General features: G+C 40.1%; 1 protein-coding gene across 1 annotated transcript in view; it reads right to left on the bottom strand.

The window, feature by feature from the left end:
• Positions 1-24,010, bottom strand: part of sh3bp5b (SH3-domain binding protein 5b (BTK-associated)) — a 38,265-nt gene that overhangs the window by 7,413 nt on the left and 6,842 nt on the right. Inside the window, exons 3-5 of the mRNA XM_047360398.1 lie at positions 18,704-18,832; positions 2,769-2,933; positions 2,407-2,537 (exon numbers count right to left, since the gene is read on the bottom strand). Of these exons, the coding sequence (XP_047216354.1) occupies positions 2,407-2,537; positions 2,769-2,933; positions 18,704-18,832 (425 nt within the window). The remainder of the gene's footprint in view (positions 1-2,406; positions 2,538-2,768; positions 2,934-18,703; positions 18,833-24,010) is intronic.

Below are 24,010 nucleotides of genomic sequence, written 5' to 3'. Positions count from 1 at the left end.
GATGCATGAAAAAGTAACTACACAGTGGTATACTGGTGAATGTTTTAGCAACTTACAGCAATAAGGTCCTAAAATAAATGTTTTAGTTATTGGATTTGTTGCTTTAGGCCTGTATTTGGTGAGCTGCTGCAAAATATCTCTATAACAAGCAAAAATATTTTTATCATTGTAAAAAACAAAGAAAAAAAAGAGATCTTTATATTCCCTTTGCTTGTCCAGACATGTCCTGCCATCCGCGGTTTCGCTGATGCATTGTGAGGGGAGGCTCATACGCCCTCCTCCTCACTCTGAACTATGTGATGAAGATAGAGGATACAACAGAGGGTCTTATGCAACATTTCAGGCTTAATCAGGATCAGTTGTTAAGACACCAAGAGTTTCAGGTCTAACCGCCTATATTACTGCAGAGATGCAACAACAAAAGCAAGATTTTAGGATACAAAACAAGCTTTGCTGCTGCTAGTTTTACATTTTAATATTTTTAGGTTTAAAATACAATTTTGAAATTTGAATTTAAAATTTTTGACATTTAATCATGCCACCAAAAATCTGTATAAATTTGTTCTGGTTCATTGCCTTTGTCACATGAACAATAAAGTCTTTACTGATGGAACTGGTCCTTCGGACATTTCCATGAAACGTCACACAGCAATGAGATTTTTTATGCTATGATATTTCCTATCATGTGATTTGGTAGTTTGTTGCAACTTGTGACTGGACCACATTTAGTCAAACTTCCTCTTTTTAAACACCTGTTTACAATCACCGGGCTGCTTCCATGGGATTTGGGTCGACAAGATTTTACTGTTTTAAGAATATCCACTTTCAGCATAAAAGAGAAGCACAATATAACCTCAAACCAAACATAGAAAACTCAAACTGCTTACATCTGGTTCTGCTTTGTCCCACTACCATCATTACAGTATTTTACATAAAGCCCTTAAGTGTCTCACTAGAAGACTAAAACGGGTTCTGATGTATTGATAGGATAGACAAGGAGAACAGATTTATGGCTTGTTCTTTGGTTTCAGCAGAACATTTGGCTAAAATCAACCTCAAACAGTCAAGCCGTGCACTGACAGTCTGCTTGGAGGCTCTGCAGCTCAGCACCATGCTGTGTCCACATGCTGGACCAGCAAACGACAAGCTGCCAGAGTACATCCAGGCTAGACCATCTGAAAATACCACTGTGGGACTGTGACAAACCGGAGTTCAGACAATAATAAGCATTTCCCTTTAAATTCCTGCAAAGCCCTCATCTAGTTTTCCAAATAAAATCATCACTGCCGCCACTAATTTCATAGTGCTGAAATCCTAGCGCCATTAGTTAAATAAATTCAATATAAAGACATAGAGTTTTGGTAGAATTGCACTGAAAGCAATATATGAATCAGGGGGAATAAACGTATTTCTGATTAGGGATGAAATAATTACTGGTTTTAATGATAAGGAATATTTCTCAAAAGGGTTAAAATAAATAATATAACTAAAGACCACTGATCATAATAATCATAGTTATAATTACATTTATGCTGGCACCTTCACTGCTAGTGAAAAAACTTGTATTACTGACAGTAATACAAGTAATACCAAGCATATTTGGTCCCTGCAGCGGACCAGGTCTACAGTTACCTGTGAGTACTGTAACAATTAGATGACGTCTATGTGAAGAAAAGCTGTTAGCAAGGACCCCCTGCTAAGTCCCGTTGTGATATGAGCTGAAGAGGTTACAATTTGTGAAAGAATTCACTGATGGGCCTAAAGAGAAATGGAGAAAAATGTTGTGGACTAAAAAGAGCAACATTGTTCTGTTTGGATCTAATGGCTAGAGTGGTACAGTGTTGCGGTTGCATGTTCTCCTCATGCATGCATGGGTTCTCTCCGGGTACTCCGGCTTCCTTCCACAGTCCAAAATATATGACTACTGGGGTAACTGGCTACTCTAAAATGCTTTTAGGTATGAGTGTGTGCGTGGTTGTTTGTCCTGTATTGCCCTGTGATGGACTAGCGACCTGTCCAAGATGTACCCTGCATCTTGCCCAATAAGAGATGGAAATAAGCACCAGTTCCCCCTGAGACCCTGCAAGGAAAACTGGGTATAGACAATGGATGGATAAAATCAGAATACAAAATTTTCATAGTTACAAATCTATTTCTGACAACATTTTAGTATTGGTGTTGTGTTTCGTTACAGAATTTCATGTCAACTGTTCCTCTGAGGAGCCGCTGGTTTAATTCTAGATCGTTTGCAAAACAAAAACAGAAAAAAAGGACAGAACATCTGGATTCTTTTTAGACCATCTAAAGCTCTTTGGGGTACGAAGGCCAGGCCTTGTTAAACGTTGGCACCAGAGTATCACTGATAGAATTTAATGTGTTTCCAAAGCTCCAGACTGAAGCTCTTACTTGGACTTGCTGATGGTTCTTTTCATTTTCTTCTCCAGTTGCTTCATGCAGGCGACGGCTGCTGTATATTTCTCCGCCGTCTCCTTGTGTAAAAGCTCACTCTTTGTCTTGGTGTGCTCCGCCTCCATCACCTGCAAGAGCCAATCAGAACTCACTGTTAACCATTCACCTGTATTAATATCTTAAGATATTGATCTGACATTTTTTCTAAGACCAGCAATAGAAATCAGTGTTGCAGGACTAAATCCACAAAAAATTGTTTTTAAACTGCATGGTGTTTTCCAAATTTGATTTTCATGAATCTGGCTAAAACAAAGACAATATGTTCTCAAAATCAAAGCCCAATGGTCTATGCTTCTCACCCGCTGTGTGGCGTGGTTCAGCATCTCCTGCCAGGCAGAATCGAACTGCCGGTAGTCCTCCTCCAGCAGCCTCTGCTCAGCCAGGGAGATGGTTTCCTTCGCTGCCCGCAGAACCTCAGTGGCTCGATGGAAGTCATGAGTCGCCTTCTGGGCCTCCAGCTGGGCCTTTGGGACAAACAGGGAGAACTCTAATATATTTCTGTCTGTCTAATATCAAACTTATTTATAAACCTTTTTGTTATCATGAAGAAGTTGAGTTTATTGTTGACACTAAAGCAAATTTTAAACAATTTATTGTGTCATCACATCCTGGCTAAATTATACCTATAGAACATTTTAAACAGCTACATGTATTTTCACCAACAGTTGGGAGTCGTTCAGTCATTAATTTTAATTTCATATCAACGGAAGAAAATTCAGCTTAATTTAGTCTGTTTATTAAACACAGACAAATATCATCTAAAGGTATCTTAGAAGACAAGCCTGTCTGATTCAAGTCCAGAAATAAAGAATCAGGTCAACCCAATGCGGTCCAATCATACAGATTCAAATTCAACTGCATACATTCCAATATGAATCCCATTATAAAACTATACAGTTGAATTCAGTTCATAGTGTCGACTGGTAAAAGGTTATCTAAGGAGGCTAAGCAAATTGTATTGAGTCTTTGCAGCATGTTGCGACATTGACTTTACAACATCTGTATGAACACACAGTGAATATGCATGCAATACTGAGTGACGTCAGCAGCCGCTCTTCCTCAGCTCCCTGCTGACCGAGCTACCCAGCTTGTTCGGTAGGGGGCGCTGTGCACGTCTGCATTGCATTACATTGCAAACGTGCCGAGAAATTGATTGAATTGCAGCAGGGCCGAGCTCAATTTGTGGCAGTGGCAGGCAGAACTGGTTCAGGTGGCATCCTCGTGGCAGCCTTATGGCCTGGGACATCCAGCGTGTATTTAAGCATTTATTTATAATTTTCTGTGAGTGATGATTCAGGATAGCCGCTCGTGTTCTATAATAAACCAGCTGTTTGTGCAATAAATCTTCGTCATCCTTTCAACACGTCACACATACACATAGTGCTATTTATTTTCCATGTCAAGTAAATACAATCACCTTATATTATGGGTCTAAAGCTGTTTATTAAATAATAATCAATAATGACATCATTATTTAAAGGTAACAGGCTATAACAACAATGACATCCCGTTTGCCGATAATCAGCATCAGCTTCCACAAAAAACAGCGGCAACCGCCGTGGCAAGCTTTTACGGCCGGTCTGGCATCTTCTGGCATCCTCGCGGAATCCCCTGCCACGGAACTACCAGTTCTGCCTGCCACTGCCACAAATTGAGCTCGGCCCTGCTGCAATTCAATCAATTTCTCAGTACGTTTGCAATGTAATGCAATGCAGACGTGCACAGCGACCCCTACCGAACTTGAAAACTCACCCATCAGTCCTCAATGACTATAGACTTGTTGCCCTGACATCTCACATCATGAAGGTCCTAGAGAGACTCCTGTTGGCCCACCTGAGTAAGCAAACAGTAAACTATCAGGACCCCCTTCAGTTTGCTTATCGCTGTGGAGTTGGAGTTGAAGATGCCATCATACACCTGCTTCAACAAACCCACTGTCATCTGAACAAAGCCAGCAGCACTGTGAGGATCATGTTCTTTGATTTCTCCAGTGCATTTAATACAATCCAACCTGATTTGCTTTGTCAGAAACTCCAGAAGACTCAGGTGGAGGCCTCAACAATCTCCTGGATCAAAGACTACCTGACAAACAGACCACAGTTTGTGAGACTGAAGGGTTGTGAGTCTAACCAGGTAGTCAACAGCACAGGAGCACCACACGGGACTGTACTCTCACCATTCCTTTTCCCTCTGTACACCTCAGACTTCCAGTACAAGACAGACTCCTGTCATCTGCAGAAATACTCAGATGATTCTGCAGTCGTGGGGTGGATCAGAGATGGACAAGAAGCTGAGTACAGGGAGCTGGTGGACCGCTTTGTGGCATGGTGTGGAAACAATCATCTCATTTTGAACGTGACTAAAACAAAGGAGATGATTGTAGATTTTAAGAGAAACAGGAATAAGTCAAAAACTATTTCTATCATGGGAAAAGAAGTGGAGGTGGTGGAGGAGTATAAATACCTCGGTGTTCACCTGGACAACAGACTAGAGTAGAGATGCAACTGTGAAGCCATCTACAAGCAGGGACAGAGCAGACTGTACTTCTTGAGGAAGCTTAGGTCCTTTGGTGTTTGCAGCAAGATGCTGCATATCTTCTATACATCTGTTGTGGAGAGTGTGATCTCTTCTGCCATCATCTGCTGGGGAAGCAGCATCAGAGCCAAGGACTTAAAAAAGCTCAACAAGCTGATAAAGAAGGCTGGCTCTGTTCTGGGGACTCCTCTGGAATCTCTGGAGATCATTGTGGAAAGACGGATTCTTCATAAAATGAAGAACATTATGGAGAACCCCGAGCATCCTCTTCATGAGACTGTCCTACAACAACAGAGTGTCTTCAGTCAGAGTGTTCTTCGGATCTGCTGTAAGACGGAGCGCTACAGGAGATCCTTCCTGCCCACAGCCATCAGCATCTACAACGGCTCTTTGAAGAAACCTTCATAATATGAGCTAAAACAACATTTAATTTCCCTTTGGGATTAATAAAGTATTTTTGAATTGAATTGAAGCTGGGTAGCTCGGTCAGCAGGGAGCTGAGGAAGAGCTGACATCACTCTACTGCACCCGCCGCTCGGAGTACTTTTTCGTTTTTGAGTTCTGGGCAGTACTTTGCGGGCAAAGCACGAAAACAAAAAAGCAATGTCTGCTTTGTTTTCTTTTTGATTATGGCATAAAATGTGCAATTGTGAAGAAGCAAATGCAAATAGGATGATTGATTACTAATTTTATTTATGGGTAAAACAATGCAGCCACATTTTTAAAATGAAAAAGCATTTCTGGGAATACTTTTTCATTTTCAAATTTTACATTTCAAATTGAATTTTGGTATCTATTTGCTGGGGTACATTTTGAAAAATAAATCTCAAATGTCTTTTTCTTTTTCATTTTAATTAAGTGAAAGAATGAGCAGTCTTGAATAAAATTAAAATGCAAATAGGATGATTGATTACTAATTTTATTTATGAGTCAAACACTGCAGCCACAATCTTAAAATAAAAAAGCATTTCTGAAAATGCTTTTTCATTTGAAATATGGTAACGATTTGCTTCCATAAAAAACTATATAATTATGTACAACTAACAAAAGTTGCTCAAAGGCAAAGCTCTTTGTTGCCTTATTTACACGTTGCATAAAACGCCACTGACTTCCCCTCCTGTGTTTCATGCGAAACTGTAAAGCCACTGGTTTTCATGCTGCAGTTACAAACACAAGGCAAGATGGCTGTCGTTCTCCCAGGGAGAAAGGAAGCCTCATCAGTCACAGCATACCGCCATCCTGTGGATTCACAGGCCGAGAAGGTTTCATATGGATCTGCAACAATCACTCCATGCCACTGGTGAAATTGCACAGATAATGTGTTCATAAATTGCCAATATAAAGAAAAGACAGCATCGCTTTTTGTGTTGGCAACTTTACTTGCACTCCTATTAGCACTAAACTGTGTTTTATGTTAGAAGCTCTAAAGGTAGAACAAGAAAACAGTCTAGATAATAACTCAGCATCATGCTGCATCATACTTCTCAACAATACATGGTACTCTGACTACATTGTGAACAAAAGATAATCACTTCTAGTTAATAAGGTGAATAATGCCGATAACGTTGACTTTAATTCAGCATAAATTAGTGGCCGAAAAGGACCGCATGCAACAAAACAGGCACAAGCAGAGCATGCTGTGTCCGCAGATATAAAGAAAGTACATGATGTTAATGTGCTGAATCATCACTGATGTGCTGCAAAGAATCCTGCCTTATCTGGCTCAGAAAAAAAAGTTTGAGTTTACTCTGCAGTGACACTGCAAGGAAATGTATTTTTTCTACGCTGAAGCAGGAAAACTGTTCATGTTGAAGGTAGAAAACTGGTGTTATCTGCGATGCTCTTTCAGGCTTTTAAGCAAACCATGCATGTATAAACACTTTGGTGAACGTCGAGTCAGAAAATGCCTTGACTGACCTCCTTTGTGAAACAGAAGAGACTCTGCTGTATCAGTCAAGACTTGTAAACAAGTTTAGACCAGATGCAGGTCATGCAGTTATTTAACTCCTGTATGATTTGGCCTGAAAAACAAATCTGTAACGTGGCACAGCAATCTTGTAACGATTTCATGGAAACCTCTCCAAATCCAATTATTCCAATCCCACACTTATAGCACTAGTATGCATGTAGTTGATCTTTTTATTGTTTTGTTTACTGGAATCTGATGCAGTCACAGGAAACCATATTTCGAAGAATATTTCCTTCCCCAACTGTCAACATCCATAGATTCTGAGCCTCACATCAGCTCGCTCAGTTGAACTCTGCAGACAAGCTGACATCACCACATGCTCACTGTAATGTCATTATCTACAGGCATCGTCACGCCAGCACAGCCAGATCCAAACAACCCCTGCCTTGTTGTAGTCATGGACATAGCTTTGTTTTGCACCCACAGCCACAACTTACACAAGTCAATAAGACTGGGTCACTGTTCTAATTTCTATAGAATGCAATTTTCAGTGTATATGCATTTCTGCATTATGGGTTATTAATGCCTGTTAGCAGATAGATTTCAGACAGGGTTAGGGGTTACATATATACATGTAATTGTATGTATAATGGAATCTAAGACAAATAAGTGCCATGTTAGAGGCAGATGGCCTGACAAAAAGCTTTCTGAGATAATGAAGTGTTATATAAAAATAAATCACTTGTTTCCACACCACTATAATTTCTTATAATATACAAACTTTGCATCCTATTTACTCTGGCTATACTGTATTCACTACTGCAAACAATAAGAAATGAATTGATTCAGTTAACTGAATTTGAATTGAGAGCTGTTTGATTTTTATCTAAATTAAATTTTGTTTTTGTTTTTTTTGTTGACCTCAATTAGACTGATGTTTGAAACATGGATGAAATTTATAATTGAGAACTTGTGATTTTCCAATTGGCTTCAGACTGTATAATTTTTAATTTTCCTTTTAGTTGTAGTTGTAACACAATCGCCTTGCTGCCAAAGGTTATTTTTTGGGTGTCAAATAATAGAGGTAAAAGAAATGTAGTCTTGTAATCCCTCTCTGCATCCTGCTCTGTTTCCACATTGCCCACAATAAACTCATCTTTTATGCGTCATGTCGACATCCGTCCCACCCGCTGCCTCCCTCATTCTGTCAGCACAGACATGAAAAAAGCAAATGCCCAATCACACTCCATATAAACAAATTATCTATTATTGGCCCTTCTTGCAATAACACAATGAAACCTTTCTTCGTACTTTTCGTTGATTTACAGTTAATTCGGTTTGAAGTGCTGGATAATTTCATACAATCGTTGCAACAAATAAACCCATTTACTTTTTTGTTCCGCCTCATCATCTTCGCCCTACTTCTCACTCTCTACAGTGTCAACAAGACAGCCAGAGGCAAAAGAAACATCAATGCTGTCACCAGCAGCAAGTGTTCAAAGACTACACTCACTAAGTAGGACGCTAAGGAAAGAATAGGAAAATGAAAGAAGCAGTAAATAGGAGACAACAAAAAGATGCAGAAGAAAGAAGCAAAAACCTTTTACAGAGGTTTATAAACATGATCCATTTTACAATGTCCTGAGATTAAGTCAACCACAGTAATGCCCAAAACCAGCGAAAATCAGGTATCATACTTTTTGACTGTGCCAACACACATGTAAAGTTCAACAGGAGTGAAACGGGTCCAAATTCTAAATAAATGGGCCAAAGGAATTTCAACATGTACCAAGAAATACAACAAATTCTCGAACATTTCTCATGTTCCTTTAACTAACTTCAGTAAGGCTTTATATTTTAAAAAAAGCACTGCTACTTCCTTTCAGGCTCCATTTTGCCTACAAAGGTGTTGTTACCACAGCAGATCGGTTCTCGTTTTAAACAGTGAGATAATGTTCAATACTGCACTACTTTGTGACAATAATTTCTGTCCTTAGTGATTATCTCTTGATCCGTCACTTCCAATATACATCCCAATTTATCTTCCTTTAAAAACAATCTGAAATTGATGCCTAAATCTGTTTCTCCTCCTTCATTTATGTTAAATGCTCCCCTCTGCCTCCCTTTTGTTTTTTAGTATTACTACACCTTCATCCACCCGTTTCCATCGCAAAAGTTTAGTTTTTTTGTTCTCGTCTCTAAAAGTGACTCAATCACTCAAAATACACACACACATTTTGAAAATGAGCATAACATGCAAGACTAAATAATTAATATATGATGCGGCTATTTTTCACAAACTATAGATTAACTGGTCTAAGAAAAGCACAGACCAAATCCAAGGTGCAAATATTTATGGTTCCAAAATGCAACCGAATCCAGGTACAACAGATCTGGCACCAGTGTGATGAGGACACATATTCTAGAGCTTGCAGCATACAGAAATTATATTATAATCTCACAAGTATATTAATTATATTAAATGTTTATATTAATAAGTCACCCTGACAATAGAAAAAAGATAGACAGTATTTTCATGAGTGCAGAATGTTGAGATCCAACATCACAGGATATCTGCAATGAAATCTAACAATCCGACCTGCAGCTGTGGTACAGACTCCCATGAGGCTGGTTAAATTTAAAGAGATTTGACGCTGCACATCATTTCAGCCATTTTACACCTTTTATTGGCCTAAAAGTCTTTTATTACAAATTTCATAGAAGACGAACAGCAGGAGGACATCTGTCAGGGCTGTCCAAGAAGGACTTTCAGGAAACTGAGGCTTTAGATCATAAAAAAACTTTCCTTTGACCTTCACATGATTTTCATATAAACAGAACCAAGACGAGCTCAGACTTTAAACACAAGTCATCTTGGTGAATGCACTGCTTTGTATTTAAAAGTTTGGATGCCCTTTTATAATAAACAGCTAATAGCAGGACTTATTGGACCAAAACAACGGGCTACAAATATTAGGACAAATAAATGTTTGTAATAAATAATCAGGGCAATGAGGGCTGGGAGAGTGCTGCAGTGTAGGCGAGGGCACTTGTTTCCAAAGCAACCAGAACTGGCCCATTTCATAGTAAATTTGATTATCTTCATCCGTGTCCTCAATCAAATGTGGGAATTTATTTCCACTGAAGAAGCAGCTCAACAAGAGAAAATTCAATTCAATACATCAGCTGAAGGCCAGTGCTAAAAATACTGCCTCTCTGCCCTCATACCACTCACTAACCACAGTAAAAATAATTTTAAACGCAGTGTTTATTCCAACATGAAACCGAATAAAACTGCCATTGGCCTCGATCTGAGAGTGCTCTGGGTATGAAGAAGCTACTGAATTCAGCAGCAGGGAGGGCTGCCTCTGCTTCTGAAGTCCACTTCATGCTCTTTAAACACCAAATTAATACAGATGTATGTTCGAGCTCAGAGGTGGGAGTGCTACAATTGTAAGTTCAAAGGAAAACATTAGAGCATTTGTTTTTGCTCACAGCCAGCACAAAACCCCACCACAACTCCAATGGCTGCAATAAAACAGACACTGTCAGTGGGTTTGCTAACAATGAACTTCATTTCCCTAATGTTTAACAGCTTTAGGGTGGCTGCCAGGTCTCTGATGCACCAATACAGAACATGGACACTCCAAACATGTTAATGCACCATCCCAGGAGGTCAATGGAAGAGCAGATGGCTCTGACCTTCAGCTTTGTCCAGCCCCCTCCCATAAACTTTCAAATCCCTCTGTTATTGCATCCATCCATCCATTTATTCATTCGTTTCACTCCATCCATCATCACTCTCATGTACATCGGCACTACCAGAACATTTTCAACAGCAGAGGAGGGATGTGTATAAACAGGGAGGAGGAGAGGAAGGAAAGTGGGCTGCTAAGTTAAAGGAGACAAAGGATGAGGATTTACAGGGTGCATCATTTTAAACAAGACCAACATGTAGAAGTTAACGTTTAAGTTTCACTTTGTCTCTGATGTAAGAAATTAAAAGTTTAATTAAATCGTCCATCAGATAATACCCATGCAGCATTTTATTTGTCCTTCTGAAGCTTTCAGCAGTTTTTTCTGAAACAATGTTAACAAAGTCACGATGGTTAAAACTACCAAGCAAACATGAACCGCTGCTTCTGCTGGATTCCTTTATTGTTTAGGAAAATGTTTATGTGTACGTGTGATGCTGCATTTATAGTATAGTTTTCATAATAATGAGCAAAAGAACTTTTTAACGTTCTTCAGATTCAGATGTTTACATACATGACGTCAGTATTTATTAGAATTGCCTTTTAAAACCATATGACATTATGGATTTACATCTACAGGCTTCTGACAATAGTTTGCTGGAATTTTCACCCATTCCTTCCAATAGAACTGATGCAACTGGGTCAAGTTTGTAGGCCGCTTTGCTCACACACAACATTTCAGCTCTGCCCATAAATGATCTATGGAGCTAAGATCAGGGTTTTCTGAAGGCAACTTCAAAACTTTGATTATGTTGTCCTTAAGCCACTTTATAACTACAGTAACTAGGTGGTATCTTCAGGGCCATTGTTCATTTTAAGAATTCATCTAAGCCCAGATTTCACATCCTGGATGTTGTTTTGAGGTGGTGCTTTAACATTTCCACTCTCAAATTTTGTTTTCACGTTGGTTTTGATTTCTCACCACAAATAAAAATGTAAACTAAAAATTTGCACTTTAGGAAATGACCGAATTAAGATCAAGTACTTTTTCATTTGCAAACAAAAACTCCTGATAATTCATGTTAAAATTAACATGCCTGGAAATACCTGGAAATAGGCATCAGTTCAGCCTTGAGCCCAACTCCAAACATCTACTTCAACTGAACCTTTGTTTAAATTTCTACTATTGGAGACATATCCCAGTGAGGAGTTTTTTTATTTGTTAAAAATACATCCAATCAATGTCCAACTGGACTTTGAGAAGTGTAGTTTTTCCTTTACTATCTATCTCACCCAGTTTCTCATAGGACCCCTACCATTCTAACTAGCCTGACTTACTGCTCCTCACTGACAGAGTCAAAGCAATTCAAACTAAGCCTGACCTTTCTGCCCTTTCTTTCCCATTTTATCTTCTTGCATTTTTCTTTTCCATGTTCTTCCGAAGCTGAGGAAGATCTTCCTATCCCAAAATCACATGCAATCTCCTTAAGTTTAAACCTTAGTCTATTCTTTCAAACTTCACTTCCACATTTTTAATAGTATATCTGCTGAGGTCCCAGATCCGAGGAATGATTCCTGTGGATACCCAACCTCTGACAAACTGACAGGCCAAGTTGCAGTTGACATAATGTATGATAAAAAAAAAGTACTTTATCATACTAAATGGGGTAGGATTTCAGTAGATTTGCGTGTTTGTTGACACTTTTCTTCTGCCAAATGGAGCACCAGACTCTCACTGACAGATGTCTTCAAAATGATCCTACTCCAAGTATCTCTGACAAGATATAAACAAAACCCGCAAACTCACTGTGTGAGGCAGCACGACTGAGTGGGTGGCTGACTTCAGTTGGATTTCTCCATAGTAAGATTCATGAAGAGTGGTTGAGTCGTTCTCGGCCAGAAAATCTTAGCCTTAATAACCCAGAACACCAGCTGATTCATTGCATCTCTGTTCAATCGCTTTCACAGCCATAAGACAAGCAGCAGGGGCAGGAGGTGTGACTACAAAATGTAACACCTATAATATAGAGGCAACAGAGAGAAACATTAAAAAATTGGTTTAAGCACTTTAATTCTGAACAGGCAGGAAAAGATGAACATTTTTAACTTTACATTCTATATTTGCTGCAGGAAGTGTGTGTTTGCCTACTTTTCATCCTAAAGTGACTCATGAGAACGGAGTTGGAATATCGAGTCCCATATATATTTCATTATGTTTGAAAAAAAAAAAAACTCTTCTACTGAATGTTTAAACTGAGATTTCACAAACTCAGCATTTAAAACACATGCATATACTCAGCAAACTTAAGAGCTTTGCTGCCCTGACCCAATTTCATCATGACTAATCAAGTTACCTACAAGTGCACCAACACCCCTCCCCTTCGGACAACCTCAGTAACTTTCATAAGTGCAATCAAATGGAAGAAATCGAGCTCAGAGCAGTTTACCTTAAATGTGAGAGACAATTTATTTCTCTGGAAAGGTCACAAGCTTGATTCATTGGAAATGTATTAGTTTGACCCAAAAAGACCATAACAAAAAAAAAGTTGCACGATTGCTGCAGCACATAACTGTTCATGGTAACATTCAGACTATCATCAGTTACCATTACAATGCAGGGTTTTTCCAGCAGAGTTGTTCCAGTGCTTACCTTTAACTGGTTCTGGAAAATAATTTGTCTGGCTTTCCACAGCTAATTGATTGAAACCTCATCATTGGATGTATAAAAAACCCCTTTCATGTGTTTTACTCCCCCACTGCTGTATTTTGAATTTTTATAGGCGATCAATGTGCAAAGTGTTTAACTACAGAAACCCTTTTACTAATCTCAGCATCCCTGCCATTAACACAACCTGCTGATCTTATGAGGCTGATAGTGTTTAAGAACTTAGTTGGAAATTGTACCAATTGGTTCAGTTCTGACCAACTTCAGCTCTGGTGGGTGATCCCGAAATAAATAACAATTCATGTTTTTCAAGGACAAATAAAATTTTTTATTAAAGGTTTGCCCGTACCACTATGCATCCTTTCTCAATGTTTTGTTTACTTTTAGTCATAGACCTTGACACTTGTTCAAGCAGTTGGTCCAGTGGTGTCAAAATACAGAACTGAAATATGATGTATGACAATGGCTGAACACGTGCCTAAGGTCACCAAAACACGCGACATGGTGGGGAACATAGCCCTAGAGGTCACATGGCAGGATAATGGTTTACTGCGATCAAGATATCAAGGTGGAGAATTACAACCACAGTGATTCAGAACAAGTCTGCATATTACTGAAAAAGCAATAGGAAACAAGCAAACAGACAAAAAAGACAAAAAATTCAGGGTCCCCACCTCAATTTGCACTCGCAAAGTAGTTTAGTAGTTTAGGGCTGGAATTGGCGTGACACCAGTTTAAATATTTAGAAAAGCTGTAGATACATCTCTATCTACATTTTTTAGCTTTGAAAACACTTCATTTTTATTGATTAGTTGGTAATTACATCTATCTTGTAATCCACTTTAATGAAAGCCCACAATGACAAGTTCATATTTTATGTTATCCCCATTAAGCAATCCCCAAAAGTGCATTTAAGATGTCCAAATTAACAAATGAGTTTCTTTGCTTAAGGTTTTTATTAAGTATCATTAAGAAGCATCTGAAACTCCCCAGGCTTTAGAATAAATAAATAAATAATAAAAGGTCTGCATGTATTAGAGAGACATTTTGTTTTGCACAACTGCCTAATGATTCATACACAAATGTGGCTGCCACATGGCCCAATAAAAGGAAAAAAAAGAAATGTGATAATATCCAACCCTCTTGTGTCTTTGTTTTTATCTTCCATCTAAAATCAAGGTCAGGCTGGCAGCTTATTTCCAACACTGTGACTCTGGGGTTGGTGGGTGACTGTCATCTATCTGCAGCTATTTAGCTTCTTAGTAACTAAGTAAAAAGGTGAACAAATATAACACTGTCTGTGTGCATATATCAAAGATGGAAATAAGACAAAGTTGAAATGAAATTAAAGAGGAAAAAGAACAAAAAGAGACAACACAGGACTAAAGAAAAAGAAATCATCTGGGTAAGGTAAGTACACAAGTGGATAAAATGAAAAAGGTAAACAGTGAATGATAAGCACTACAAGAAGTCTGTCAAATCCTCCAAAACAAAGGGTGAACTGGCTGAGTAAAAGAGATATAAAATTTCCATGATTCAAAAAGGTCAGATTAGTCAAGCTTTTGGTTCCTATGGTCAAATACAAAACAAAGTGAACGTAAAACAGCGGCTCCATCACTGGACCTCTCAGAAGGCAACACCAAAGCTGATAAGCAGAACCAAAACATCACACTCGGCTTAACTGTGAAATGAGTAAAGTGTGAGAGAAGAGCTAAAGGGGAACCACGACAGTCACTGTTCTTTACTCTATTTTTAGTTCTGCAATCATTTAAGTACATGACGACAACAGAACTGGGTTTAGTTTTGTCCAACTGTGACCTGACCCATTTACAGGATTTTCAAACTTGAAGCAGTTTCATAAAGCAAATTTGTCACTTATTGAGAAAACAAAATATGTTTTGACCCAACAACACATAGCTGCTGTTAATCGAGGTCAAAGTGTCCCAGGAATCTACTTCCTGTCACACAGGAAGTCTTCTTTTAGGTAAGAACGCAGGTAAACATAGGAAAACAAAGGAAAGTCCGGCTAACATTCAGTGACTCATAGATCCATGTTAGCAGCTGCAGTATTTTTATAGAACCAGGTAGTTCTGTTCAACAAGGTACTGCAAACATTCTTTAGAGAGTGTGGTCCAAATTGACATGATAGCGTCACACAGATGCTGCAGATTTGTCAGCTGCACATCCATGAAGCGAATCTCCCGTTGCACCACATCCCAAAGGTGCTCGATTGGATTGAGATCTGGTGACTGTGGAGGCCATTTGAGTACAGTGAACTCATTGTCATGTTTAAGAAACCAGTCTGAGATGATTCGTGCTTTATGACATGGCGCGTTATCCTGCTGGAAGTAACCATCAGAAGATGGGTACACTGTGGTCATAAAGGGATGGACATGGTCAGCAACAATATTCAGGTAGGCTGTGGTGTTGACACGATGCTCAATTGGTACTAAGGGGCCCAAAGTCTGCCAAGAAAATATCAACACAAATACGGTCATTAGGACATTGAGACTTCTTTTATTGATTTTCTAAACTACAAGCATTTCATTGGTCACACTGCTTTCATTAATGTTGTTGCAAAAATAACTTTGCTTTGGACCTGCCCCCAGAAAAAGTCTTCTCTGGTGGACATTGAGTCAGCCAGTTGATTCTTTAATTGATCTAAGCTAAGCCTGGTAAACAGCTAGTTTTATACAAACACGTGTTGTGGTGACATCAAAATTCAGAGGAGGGAAAGTAAGGAGAATGATGACAAAACAGTACTTCATATTAGACATACGCCAAGAAACTTGCTGTTTACAGGAACCGGTCGATTTTTACCTTTAACAGCGAGAGGCCGGTCAGAAACTCAGAAATCCAATCTTTTGCCAATCAGTGAACTCATCATACTTAAAAGTCACCAGGTTGTACTTATAACAATGCTTTTTAGTCTAGAAACTTGGCTATTTTCAGGCCAGTGTGGTGCTTAAGATGAGGTCAAAGGATAGAAATAGATGCAAGAAGCTATTTATAAGAAATCTGTTCTTCTTGAACATGTGTGTAAAGTAACGCGGATAACAGGAAGGCTGAATGAAGTTGCTCAGTTTTTTTTTTCTTTTGAGCTTTTAATTTCTGTCTGTCAGGGGGCAGAATGAAAATCTCAAGAGTTAAGATAAAGATCTATGATCAATCAATCAATCAATCAATCAAACAACAACACCTTGCATTGGCCAGGGAGCTTTTCAAAATAAAACAAATAACTACAGAGCACAATAAAACAAAACATTGTGTCAAGTAAAAACTAGACACAAACAAACATGTTAAAATTATTATAACACTAAAAATCAAATGTCAAAAGCCATTTCAAATAAATAGGTCTTAAGTTTAGCTTTTATATTCTCTATGCAATACACACGGACACTATGCATGGTGCAAATTGGGTCATCATGAGCCAAGTTTTGTTTGCATCAGAAAGTTCTAATGCTCTCCATTGTGTGTTCTTTCAAGGGCAAATCGCAAATATTTTCTACTCTTGGAACCTCTAACTTTTGGATTCTCATCCAACTCAACTCCTTTCTAAGCTGCAGTTATGCAAAATGTTCTTTCCTTCTGAAGTTGCTGCTTTATATGAATATCTAAGGAGTGAAAATAAATATGGAAACCAGACCAAAATAAAACTGGGACAGCAGGTGACCCAACAGGTGAGAAGGAAAAATGACACGTGTGTCCTGTTGAGAAACTGGGAAGAATTTCTCATTTTAAAAAGTCTATTCAGGAAGCACTTCATGCACAATGAGTAAGAAATTTTATTTTTTATTTAGCTGTTATTTTATACAATACCAATAAATGATGGAGGAATTAGGAATGCAAGTAAGCCATGTGTTTGAACTTTAAGCATTGAGAAGCATTAGTATTCCTCCACAAAAATTATTGCTGCCCAGAAACTTCATAACTCGTCATTTAACACTGAAATGTGTATTTTATTCCTAACGGTGGCAGACATGCATTCAGAGGAGTTTGTTTCACGGGCTAAAAGGAGGCACGAAGGCAGAAAAGAGGGAAGTTAATTCACCTCGTTTCTTCACAGAAACTGTTTCACCACTACCTGTATTTCAGCACACTGCTGAAAATGAGCACCCACATTCAGAATGATCATGTAGCTCCATTTGAAAACATGGATCCTGCTGATAACTTACCAAAATGGAACGTTTCTGGAAAGGAGAACCACAAAACTGCACAACAAAACCTTTAAACGTCAGTCAATTCCCGTGACAGAGCGCCAGCTGCATGGGTTCTTATTGAGAAAGGCAGGTGGCTTCTTCCCTTTTATTTACATACATCATACACACACACACTGAAAAGGGAAGTAGCACTTTGTTTAAAATTATTAGTTCAGCCACATCACTACCTGAGTATAGAGAATTTTAGTGAACCATCACAATGAAGGACGTGGTTTCAGTTCAGCAAGAAACAGTTAAAAGGGTAGAGGAGAAATGAATGAACTAAAACTCTCCTTAGGGCTGTTTGTTAGCCAGAAATTTGAAAACTAGTTGTGAACTATGCAGCTCAACTAAAGGGACCGCTGCCCTGATTAATTATCTAAAGAAACTTGTAGTTAATTGCTGTAATATAGAGCCACTTTTATATCAGTAAAAATCTGTTTGGAGACTTCACTTGAGTTTTTTAAACATGTAACAAGTTTAAAAATAAGCAGCCATTCTAGTTGGAAAACATGTAGGCCCCGAATTTTGAAAATTTGTTCTGCAAATTCAGTTTTATCCCTTTTTTTCTGAAAACTGTGTTTTAAAAGATCAACTCATTTTATACCTATAAGTGTTTGGTTACTTTTGTTTAATAAATGAATAAGAGCTGACTGGTCAAGCATAAACACACAATCTACTCCACACTTAAGACAGTTGCACGTCTGAGGCTCTTATTGCTGAAGGTTTGATGGACGTGGCATTTCAGTTCCTCTGCTGTATTGACGCTTTTGAGAAAAAGAAATACTCTATATCTGTGAAAGATTTCACAGTAGGTGCCTTATAATGTTTGGATAGTTTTGAAGTTTTGAGTATTTAATGTAGAAAGCCTTGTTATTATTTTGTCAGTTCTGGTAAGTGTTAGCAAACTTTCAACTATAATGCAACAGCTGGTCAGATAAATCTGACAAGCTGATAAGGTAAACAGACAAATTGGACCATTATCGATGTTAAAATTAACTTGCACAGCATTAGCTGCAGACAAATTGAGGCAGCAAGTTAAGGATAGATTTTTACATGTTTTTTACATCAGTGAAAATAAGAGTGGGTGAAAAATCTCATGCATTGCAACGGTGATTTCCAGGTTTGCTCATTCACCTGAAGAATTTGTTGAAGGTTCACAGCTTCCATGTAGGGACTTGCTATTTGGAAAGGGAAATGCCCAAAAACATAGCAGTTTTAAATGACTCACCTGTCTGGTCAATCTGCGGGCCTCCCAGTAAGGCTTTGATTCCTCCACTGGTTTCCCGATCTTCTTCACCAGCTCATCCAGCTTCACCGTCGCCTCCACCAGCACTAAGCGGAACTTCTGCCTTGAATCCTGAGAAAAAGAAAGAAATACAACATTTAGGGATTTCAGCTGAGAAGACTGAAATCCATAGAGACGGATTTATCATAACAAATAAAAAAAAAAACAAAGCGTTTCTTTTAAATTATTGTGGATTGTTATTATTGTTATGATTGTTATTGTGAATTTTGGGGACGTTACAGTGAAAGCCCATTAAATTCTATTTATCGTTTAATCTCAGATAATCCAGGAGAAACTGGCTGGTTGACTGCAATTCTTTTAAAACTAGATGGAACCAGAGCATTTAAAAAAATTAAAAGTTATTTTTATGCTTTTTATATCAGGCTTATGCTTTCTAAACCAAGTTACCTGATTTATTTTCATTAAGGTCTCATTTAATTAAGACATTGTAATCATGGTCTAAACAGATTATAACCAGTAGACAGACACAACCGTTTGTATGTTGCCAACAAGGGAAGATATAGAAGATAGTGGGCCCAATATGGAGCCCTTGGGGAACCCCAAAACTGAGTGGCTGCAGAAGTGGAAAAACACCTTGAGGTAAAATAGAAAAACTCCTGCCTCCACAGCTGTTTCAGAACTGTGGACTCTTGCTAGATCTTTTAAGAAAATGTCACCACTGACCTTTAATCCCCATTCTGTTCAGGTTGTAAATTTATGAGAGGGAATGAAACTGGGCCTTATTGGTGTCTCCTCCATTAGTCACACCAAGTAAAAACCAAAGCACCCAAAACTACCCATTTAAAAATTAAGCTGTGGAAAAACTATACTCAAATAATACAATGAAAACAATAGCTCAGACAATACTTTAATTTATTGTGGGCTGAATGATCACACTATGTGTCAGATAAAGCTGAGACAGTTTTCATGAAAACTAAAATAAAAATCCGACCAACACCATTTTGTTGTGAGCAGTCTGAAAATAAAGCTGTTATTGATCCAGCATCCTTAAAAAAGAAAGAAATGTTTTCTATCATGAAGTACTTTGTTAAAATGATCCATTAATGGACATTTCTAAAGCTTTCATCTTTTAAATGTCCTCATGGTTGTTCAGTAGATATAAACACTAATGAGCGGTCTAACACACAAAAAATAGAGTAATAAAAAGAAGAGGTTCAAGACTACTTAAATTTACAAGGTAATATTGTTTAGCTTAAGCATTTTTAAAAATCATAAAATCTGACCCAGTTTTAACCATTGTACAGCCATTTATGCATGCAATGGAGCCACAGCCTTTTCAACATTTCACCAAAGACACACATAAGTAAGGATATGTACATCCTTTACAGGTCCTTCTCAAAATATTAGCATATTGTGATAAAGTTCATTATTTTCCATAATGTCATGATGAAAATTTAACATTCATATATTTTAGATTCATTGCACACTAACTGAAATATTTCAGGTCTTTTATTGTCTTAATACGGATGATTTTGGCATACAGCTCATGAAAACCCAAAATTCCTATCTCACAAAATTAGCATATCATTAAAAGGGTCTCTAAACGAGCTATGAACCTAATCATCTGAATCAACGAGTTAACTCTAAACACCTGCAAAAGATTCCTGAGGCCTTTAAAACTCCCAGCCTGGTTCATCACTCAAAACCCCAATCATGGGTAAGACTGCCGACCTGACTGCTGTCCAGAAGGCCACTATTGACACCCTCAAGCAAGAGGGTAAGACAAAGAAAGAAATTTCTGAACGAATAGGCTGTTCCCAGAGTGCTGTATCAAGGCACCTCAGTGGGAAGTCTATGGAAAGGAAAAAGTGTGGCAGAAAACGCTGCACAACGAGAAGAGGTGACCGGACCCTGAGGAAGATTGTGGAGAAGGGCCGATTCCAGACCTTGGGGGACGTGCGGAAGCAGTGGACTGAGTCTGGAGTAGAAACATCCAGAGCCACCGTGCACAGGCGTGTGCAGGAAATGGGCTACAGGTGCCGCATTCCCCAGGTCAAGCCACTTTTGAACCAGAAACAGCGGCAGAAGCGCCTGACCTGGGCTACAGAGAAGCAGCACTGGACTGTTGCTCAGTGGTCCAAAGTACTTTTTTCGGATGAAAGCAAATTCTGCATGTCATTCGGAAATCAAGGTGCCAGAGTCTGGAGGAAGACTGGGGAGAAGGAAATGCCAAAATGCCAGAAGTCCAGTGTCAAGTACCCACAGTTAGTGATGGTCTGGGGTGCCGTGTCAGCTGCTGGTGTTGGTCCACTGTGTTTTATCAAGGGCAGGGTCAATGCAGCTAGCTATCAGGAGATTTTGGAGCACTTCATGCTTCCATCTGCTGAAAAGCTTTATGGAGATGAATATTTCATTTTTCAGCACGACCTGCCACCTGCTCACAGTGCCAAAACCACTGGTAAATGGTTTACTGACCATGGTATCACTGTGCTCAATTGGCCTGCCAACTCTCCTGACCTGAACCCCATAGAGAATCTGTGGGATATTGTGAAGAGAACGTTGAGAGACTCAAGACCCAACACTCTGGATGAGCTAAAGGCCGCTATCGAAGCATCCTGGGCCTCCATAAGACCTCAGCAGTGCCACAGGCTGATTGCCTCCATGCCACGCCGCATTGAAGCAGTCATTTCTGCCAAAGGATTCCCGACCAAGTATTGAGTGCATAACTGTACATGATTACTTGAAGGTTGACGTTTTTTGTATTAAAAACACTTTTCTTTTATTGATCGGATGAAATATGCTAATTTTGTGAGATAGGAATTTTGGGTTTTCATGAGCTGTATGCCACAATCATCCGTATTAAGACAATAAAAGACCTGAAATATTTCAGTTAGTGTGCAATGAATCTAAAATATATGAATGTTAAATTTTCATCATGACATTATGGAAAATAATTAACTTTATCACAATATGCTAATATTTTGAGAAGGACCAGTATAGTCATTTAGACCAGCAGCCTTCTCACATCCTGCCATGTGTTTTTGCTACAACTCGTTAGAGCTGGGTATGGTATTTGCCTTCAGAACTCTCTAAATTCTTAGAGGTATAGATTCAACAACCTTTGTCAGAGATTTCCATCCATAATGACATGATAAGATCACACAGTTGCAGCAGACTTGTCACAAACATGTCCATGATGATAATCTCCCATTCCATCACACCCCAAATGTTTTCTGTTGGACGGGGACCTGGTGACTGTGGAAGCCACAGGAGTACAGTGAACTCACTGCCATGTTCGAGCAACCAATTTGAGAGGATTTAAACTTTGTGACAATATACTGCCACCACCGTGTGGTAAGTTGGATCCGCTGGAAGATGAGAAAACTGGACAGACTTGGCAGGCCCAAGCACATAGTGAGGGTCTGCTGGGAACATCTGGCGGAGCCCTCGGCCAGGGATGTATTCAACTCCTACCTCCGGGAGAGCTTTGACCAGATTTCTGGGGATGTTGGAGACATAGAGTCCGAGTGGACCATGTTCTCCGCATCCATTGTCTTGTTGATGCTGCTGCCCGTAGCTGTGGCTGTAAGGTCTGTGGGGCACTGTTGCAGCGGCAATCCCCGAATCCCGTGGTGGACACCGGCAGTAAGGGATGCTGTAAAGCTGAAGAAGGAGTCCTATGGGCTGTGGTTGGCTTGTGGGACTTCTGAGGAGGCTGACTGGTACCGTGAGGCCAAGCGTGCCCCAGCCCGGGCTGTGGCAGAGGCAAAAACGTAGGCCAGGGAGGAGTTCGGTGAGGCCATAGAGAAGGACTACCGGTTGGCCCCGAAGCAATTTTGGCAAACCGTCCGGCGCCTCAGGAGGGTGAAGCAGTGCTTCGCTAACACTGTTTACAGTGGGGGTGGGGAGTTGCTGACCTCGACTGGGGACATTATCGGACAGTGGAAGGAGTACTTCGAGGACTCTCAATCCTGCTGTCACGCATTTTCTGGTGGAAGCAGAGGGTGGGGACTCAGGGCTAGACTCTTTCATCACCCAGGCTGAAGTCACCGAGGTGGTTAAAAAGCTTCACAGTGGCAGGGCTTCAGGAGTGGATGAGATTCGCCCTGAGTACCTCAAGTCTATGGATGTTGTGGGGCTGTCATAGTTGACACCACTCTTCAACATTGTGTGGCGGTCGGGGACAGTGCCTCTGGACAAGCAGACCGGGGTGGTGGTCCCCCTTCATAAGAAGGGTGACCGGAGGGTGTGTTCCAACTATAGGGAGATCACACTCCTCAGTCACCATGGTAAGGCCTATGCCAGGGTACTGGAGAGGAGAGTCTGGCCGATAGTCGAACCTTGGCTTCAGGAGGAGCAGTTTGGTTTTCATCCCGGCCGTGTAACACTGGACCAGCTCTACACCCTCTACCGGGTACTCGAGGGTTCATGGGAGTTTGCCCAACCGGTTCACATGTGTATTGTGGACCTGGAGAAGGCATTCAACTGTGTCCTCCAAGGGGGGTGCTCCAGTAGTCCGGAGTTGGGGGCCCTTTATTAGGGGCCATCCGGTATCTGTACAAGCGGAGCAGGAGTTTGGTCCACATTGCCGGCACAAAGTCGGACCTGTTCCTGGTGCATGATGGACTCTGGCAGGGCTACCCTTTGTCACCGGTCCTGTTCATTGCTTTTATGGACAGGATTTCTAGGTGCAGCCAAGGGCCGGAGGGGTTTGGTATGGTGACCAGTGGCTTTTTTCTCTTCTTTTTGCAAATGATGTGGTCCTGTTGGCCCCTTCTAGCAAAGACCTACAGCATACGCTGGGGCTGTTCGCATTCGAGTGTGAAGCGACTGGGATGAAGATCAGCTCCTCCAAGTCCAAGGCCATGGTTTGCGACTGGAAAAGGATGGCTTGTCCTCTTCAGGTTTGAGGGGAGTTCCTGCCTCAAGGGGAGGAGATTAAGTATCTCGGGGTCTTGTTCACGAGTGGGGGAAGAATGGAGCGGGAGATTGACAGACGGATCGGTGCAGCTGCCGCAGTAATGGGGTCGCTGTGCTGGTCCGTTGTGGTGAAGAGAGAGCTGAGCCAAAAAGCGCAGCTCTTGATTTACCGATCAGTCTACGTTCCTACCTTCACCTATGGCCATGAACTTTGGGTCATGACCGAAAGAACAAGATCCCGGATACAAGCCCTGAAATGAGCTTCCTTCGTAGGGTGGCCGGGCACTCCCTTAGAGATAAGGTGAGGAGCTCGGACATCCATGAGGGGCTCGGATTAGAGCCGCTGCTCCTCCACATCGAGTGGAGCCA

Source organism: Girardinichthys multiradiatus, chromosome 3 (genome assembly GCF_021462225.1).
Source record: "Girardinichthys multiradiatus isolate DD_20200921_A chromosome 3, DD_fGirMul_XY1, whole genome shotgun sequence".
NCBI lineage: Eukaryota > Metazoa > Chordata > Actinopteri > Cyprinodontiformes > Goodeidae > Girardinichthys > Girardinichthys multiradiatus.
This window is presented reverse-complemented; position numbering and strand designations above follow the sequence as displayed.